Source organism: Phanerochaete carnosa (genome assembly GCF_000300595.1).
Source record: "Phanerochaete carnosa HHB-10118-sp unplaced genomic scaffold PHACAscaffold_10, whole genome shotgun sequence".
NCBI lineage: Eukaryota > Fungi > Basidiomycota > Agaricomycetes > Polyporales > Phanerochaetaceae > Phanerochaete > Phanerochaete carnosa.
Window position 1 is genome coordinate 1,263,252 of NW_006767637.1, and position 6,000 is coordinate 1,269,251.

The window sequence follows — 6,000 nt, forward strand, 5'->3', positions numbered from 1 at the left end:
GCCGGGAGTGCTTGTCTCATGTCACAAATTGGACCGGACGACAACCCTGCGCGCCGATCCCCGAACGAAACGTGGCAGGTCGATTGGTGGGAGTTGGTGGGTAAATCACGATTACCTTGGAGTCTCACGCCGACCGTTACCCCGGTTACCTCCGAGACGACACCAACGCGAAATACAGTATCCCGAAAAATCTGGCCCGAAGATATTGGGCTCGCGGTCGGGGCCCAACAGCGTAGAGGCGCATCAAAGACAGGCCTGTAACGTGCGGCCACATCCCGGTGCTCTCCGCCCCCGTGGACTTCCGCGCGTTGGCAGGTGATCCCGTCAACAAGAGTAATTTTTTCACCTTGGAATGTTACAATGCACACAATGCGTCCTGGCCACAGTGATGGATGACACTGCCGACGAGAAGGCCCCGTAGAACACAACGGACAGCGCCCGGCCAAAATCAGGCTGATCGCGCTGGTAACGGGGGTATGTACACCGTCCGATGGATGCTTCTTGATGCGCTTCCGTACTGCAATACCCTGAACCTGTTTCCGCCACCAGGGACAACTGCTCGCGAGCGCGTTTCATAGCGCGCCATGCCCGCGCTGCCTGCGCTTTCTGGCCGGAACAGCCAGCGTTGAGTGCATTCAAGTTGCGAATGCATAAGCCAGCCGCGCGACGTGTCCTGTGCAGCATTTTTCAACGAGCCAGCGGCCACTCCAGTCCGACGCGATGACAGCGACCGGAATCTGCCTGTCGTTGACCGACATGTGCAACTCCCCGGATTCCCCAGCTTCGAACTTCCTTGATGTACAATATCAATCTCTCCCGTAAGCATTTTCTGCTGGGTCTCCTGTCGACTTTTCCTTATTACTCGCAGGCATCTCTTTCTTACACCCCCCACCATCGTCTCTAGTAGCGTTTAGGACACGATTACGGCACAGCTCGGGAGCACATCGCTCGTATAACCTTTTCTTCGAGAGCGGCGTCCCTCGAAGGTAGATAGATGAACCCCGCTCAGGATATGTGAGTGTCCATCTAACCTTCATATATCGTACCCTTAAAGAAACTGTACAGACATGGCCCGGGCCTTATTGGTGCCTTCCTGAACGTATTCCTGTTGGGAATCGTAGTCACTCAAGTCTTCTATTACTTCACAACATATAAGAAGTACGTGCTTTGCACGTCCCCCGACGCGTCTCTCCTGACTTGATTATCCAGGGATCGTCTCTGGATAAAGGCATACGTAGGTCCACCGAGCCTGCGGCACGCTTTGAACCTCATAGAGAGCAAATTCAGGTTGCTGTGTTGGCCGTAGCGGACCTGGTCAATTCAATCTTCGATATTTACTGGCTGTATGTCGATCTCATTGATGATTTCGGTGAGTTCCTAAGATCTACCTCCGATGACGCGGCTGCTGACGTTGCCACGCAGGGAATTCCGCCGATATCAGCGTTGCGGACTGGCGTAAGTGTGCCGGACAGCTTCTAACCTGTACGGGCGCTCACAATTGCCGCTGGCAGGCTTCGCCACTGACCCTGCTATGGTTGTGTGTATCTGAGTTCATGTGACAAATTGACGTGGCAGCTCACTGCAGTACAGGGGATTATCGCCACCCTTGTGCAGCTCTTCTTCGCGTGGAGATTGAAGGTGCTCACGAACAACTGGTGGATCACCGGTCTGGTCGTCTTGACCGCCATCGCTTCCTGCTGTAAGTCTAAGACTCCGCTTCTCACCACATTGTGGTCCTCACCTGGAGCGTAGGTGGCGGTCTCGGCACCGCAATTGCTATCCATTTCGTCAAGCAGTACAAGAACTTCTACAAATTCGACTCAATCGTTGCAGTCTGGCTGGCTTCTATGGCTGTCTGCGACACTGTCATCGCAATTGCTATGACATGGCGCCTCGTGAGTTGACATTGCGGCGAAGCTAAAGAGCTCTGGATGCTGACATTACCATAGAAACGGCACAAAACAGGTTTTCAGCAGACGGACGATGTCGTGAATAAGATTATTCGACGTACGTGACTGGAGGTCTTGAATATATCTGCTGCTTACATCTTTTGCAGTCACGGTCTCGACTGGAGCTATCTCGGCCATATGGGCAATAGTTGATCTCATCTTGTTCTTGAGTGTTGTAAGTTTTCATCGCCGTTCTGAAATGCCGCAACGATGCTGAGTAGTGCTCTTTGACAGCGAACAGGAGTGTAAGGGCAAGCCACTTGTCATGGAGTGCCTTGCTAATGCGTAGCCCGCAGCCACCTCGCTCTGAACTTGCCGTTAGCCAAGCTTTACACCAACTCTCTCTTGTCGAGTCTCAACTCGCGCTCCGGCCTTAAATTCAACACCGAGGAATCGGACGGCGATAGGCAGAACATGGACAAGCCTGTCAAGGTACGTCTTCTGCATCGCGTCCGAGTCATGCCGTAACTGACCCGATCATCGCAGAGCCATGCTGCGCCCAAATTCCTACAACTGTCATCAAGCGGCGCACGCCAAGAGGTATGGTCACCCGCACTCGCATCGCTTAGCGTCCTGAAAGCTGACGTCACGGAGCAGGTCGTGATTCACGTCGAATCACACGAAATGGTCGATGTCCCGGACGATGCTAAGTGGCCCGTAGAGACACGCGGTCGACGCACCTCGGTGCCTGTGTATAAGGTGCAAAATATAGTGTAGCCCTGTGTCTCTCACCCGGTGCCAGTGTCCGACTTTATTCTTTTTCTTGTTGTACCTTGGAACGCTCAGCGACTGGAGCTGCCGCACTTCCTCTTCTTGATACATTAGGATCATGTGCATGTATGTACGATACAGCTCGTATTAAATGAATGTCTGCTTTTATTTGTCGCTTTGGTAGTAGACCTCGGCTTTCCGGCGTTTACGTCGTGATGCATGACGGTCTGTCTCTATGCCTCCCGCGTAGCCTCTTGCCGTAGCAACTCGTTCTGCTCCGTTTACTAGCGCGGGCCATAGCCGGATTCGCTGGCAGTACACAGCGCATTGCAGTGGACCACAGTCTTCGATGGCACTCGTTGTCAACCGTCAGTACTTTTTTTCGTGTGCCCTGGAACGGAGAATCAAACGTCTGTCTGCTCAGCGCTCAGGCCTCAGGACCGGTGATTGCAATTGTTCAGGATCAAGACATGCATAGATCGCGGGTAATGCGGGTAATGCGTCAGTCGGGCTCGTGGAAAAGACTGCGGAAAACATGTGGCCATGCCCTTCACCGTGGAGTGCACTACGCGTCGGCAGGAAGCGCTATCGCCGTCACAAACCGTTCAAGCGCAAAGGCGTGCTTATTTTCTTTGTGGAGACAGTCGCGTGCGACGACGCATCATATACATCATATTATACGGCTAAACTAGCGTTCCGGCCTCAAATCCTCGGGATTCGCGCACACGACGCTATGGCGGGCTAGCACCTAGAAATACCCCCCTTCACATGAAGCACGCCTCTACAACATTGAGCCCTCGCATAAAGCGGCACTTGAAGGGCAACTATGCCTGCGTTAAGCTCCGAGTCCTCCAGGACGGAGGGCTGCGGGTTGCCGAAGGGCGCTAAGGTGGTCTGCGGCCTTAGCCAGACGAAGCCAGGCCATCCCATCCACTACTTTAAATTAGAAATGAGCACGCTGGTAACAGGGTGATCCGGAAGTAACGTTCACACTGCCCGATAGATCTCTTTGCGCCTCAATGCGTTTCCACTGTTTCCGCTACCAGGGACGACTGCTCGTGAGCCTGTTTCACAGCATGCCATGCGCTTTCCGGCTGTAACAGTCACGCTGCGGGTGCGCAAGGCTCACGCAGAAATTTCAGGCCTCTCCAATTCGAGTGCGGCCGGGATCAACCTTGGTTCTCCGCCGTGTGCAGCTCCCCGGGTTCTCCATATGCCTCGATCCATATCAATCTCTCCCGTAACCGTTTCACTGCTGGGCCTTCTGCCACTTTTGCTTATTACGCGCGTGCTCCCTCTCTCGCGTCTCCCACTACCGTCTTCCACGCGGCGTTCGAGGCAGTGGCAGCGCATTCCGGCAGTCTTTTGCCCGTGTAGCTCATTTTTCAAGAGCGTTACTCTCGGGCTAAAAAAATGAATCCCGCTGAGGCTGCGTGAGTGCCAAGTTCCAATTTATGCTCGATGAATCACACATCCTGAAAAACTACACAGGCAGGGCCCAGGCCTTATTGGTGCTTTCCTGAACGTGTTCTTGTTCGGGATTGTGACCGCCCAAGTCTTTCATTATTATTCAACGTACAAGAAGTGTGTACCCTGTGCATCTCCTGACACATCTGCCCTAACTTTATCACCAAGGGATCGTATTTGGATTAAATTATACGTGCGTTCTAAAACCCATGAGCCTGTCTTGCGCTTCCATGCTCACAGAGAGTGTCCTAGGTCGCTGTGCTGTACGTGGCGGACCTGCTGAACTCCATCTTTGACATATACTGGTTGTATAATGATCTTGTCGCGCAATTCGGTCAGTCCGTATATGTCACTTTCAGTGACGCAGCTGCTGAAGTTATCACGTAGGCAATGTTGCCAATCTCAACGACGCGAATTGGCGTAAGTACGATTGACGCTGTCCATCTCGAAAGCCCTCACACTTCCCCTCACAGGCATCGCCACTGACCCTGCAATGGTCGTGCGTATCTTAACCTTTGTTTTTGGCTGGCGTGAGAGCTCACCACAGCACAGGCGATCATTGCAACCGGCGTGCAGCTCTTCTACGCGTGGAGAGTAAAGGTTCTCATGAAGAGTTGGTGGGTTGCCAGTCTCATCATCGTAACCGCCGTCATTTCTTGCTGTAAGTCCACGCCGCGCTGCTCACTACGTCGCGGACCTCATCCCGAGTGTAGGTGGCGGTCTCGGCGTTGCCATTGCCGTCGTCTGGGTGCAGCATTACAGCGACTTCAGCAAATTCGACCAGACCGGCGCGATTTGGCTCGTATCTACTGCTGTCTGTGACACTACCATTGCTGTTGCGCTAACATGGCATCTGGTGAGCCGACTTGCAGTGAGTGGAATGAGCTCCAGAGGCTAATGTTATTTTAGAGACGATACAAGACGGGTTTTCAACGTACAGACGATATCTTGAACAAAATTGTCCTACGTACGAGGCTGGAGGTCTTTTCAGATGTATCTTCCGCTTACGCCTGCTACAGACACTTTTTCGACCGGAGCTATTACGGCCATCTGGGCAATAATCGATCTTATCCTATTCCTGAGTATCGTAAGTCTGCATTATCATCCCAAAGTGTCGTAAGTATGCTGAGTAGTACTCTTTCACAGTCAACGGGAATGTGAGTGGCAGGCAACTTGCTACGGGATCTCTTGCTAAACTGTAGCTCGTAGACACCTTATTTTCAACTTGCCACTCGCCAAGCTCTACACTAACTCTCTCATGTCAAGTCTCAACTCACGCTCTGGCTGGAAGTTCGGCGCTGAGCTAGACCGCGATGCGCGGAATACGAGCGAGCCCGTTAAGGTATATTTGCCGCATTACGTTTGAAGCATGCCGTAGCTGACCTAATCACCGTAGAGCTCCGCAATGCCCGAGTTCTTGCACCTGTCGACACACGCCGCAGCATCACGTCCAGAGGTACAATCCTGCCCGCCTGCATCGTTGGACTTCCCAGAGACTAACGTCCCAGAGCAGGTTATGGTGCACGTCGAGTCACATGAGATGGTCGATGTGTCGAATGAAGCTAAGTGGCCCGTTGAGACACGCGGCAAGCGCACCTCGACACCTGTGTACAAGGTGCAAGCTATGGTGTAGCCCTATGTCCCTTTCCTGCCAATGCCCAGCCTTTCTCGTATCTCCTATCGTTGTATCTAGAAATACCCAGCAGCTAAGACAGCCATGTCATGTCTTCTTGGAACTTTGGGCATCTGTACATCTATGTATCATACAATTCATATTAAGTGTCCCTTCGTTATTCAAGACTTCCTTGCATTCGTAGTAGTAGATCTCAGCATTCCAGTACATACACTGCGTTCGCCTCTGTCAATACCCCCC

At 52.6% G+C, this 6,000-nt stretch overlaps 2 protein-coding genes across 2 annotated transcripts; both read left to right on the forward strand.

The window, feature by feature from the left end:
• Window positions 1–994: 994 nt before the first annotated feature.
• PHACADRAFT_213079 (uncharacterized protein) lies at window positions 995–2,837 on the forward strand (the record flags this gene model as incomplete). Its single annotated transcript, XM_007400298.1, has 13 exons — window positions 995–1,014; window positions 1,066–1,158; window positions 1,210–1,234; window positions 1,288–1,369; window positions 1,423–1,455; window positions 1,512–1,537; window positions 1,591–1,699; window positions 1,753–1,895; window positions 1,950–2,007; window positions 2,057–2,124; window positions 2,184–2,194; window positions 2,246–2,381; window positions 2,436–2,837. The coding sequence occupies 13 exons, from the start codon at window positions 995–997 to the stop codon at window positions 2,664–2,666; spliced, it is 1,035 nt and encodes a 344-aa protein (XP_007400360.1). The 3' UTR covers window positions 2,667–2,837.
• Window positions 2,838–4,073: 1,236 nt separating this feature from the next.
• On the forward strand, window positions 4,074–5,760 carry PHACADRAFT_200032 (uncharacterized protein; the record flags this gene model as incomplete). The annotated part of the gene is made up of 13 exons (XM_007400299.1): window positions 4,074–4,093; window positions 4,152–4,244; window positions 4,296–4,320; window positions 4,380–4,461; window positions 4,515–4,547; window positions 4,601–4,626; window positions 4,680–4,788; window positions 4,841–4,983; window positions 5,037–5,094; window positions 5,147–5,214; window positions 5,274–5,284; window positions 5,337–5,469; window positions 5,524–5,760. The coding sequence occupies 13 exons, from the start codon at window positions 4,074–4,076 to the stop codon at window positions 5,758–5,760; spliced, it is 1,038 nt and encodes a 345-aa protein (XP_007400361.1).
• Window positions 5,761–6,000: the final 240 nt, after the last annotated feature.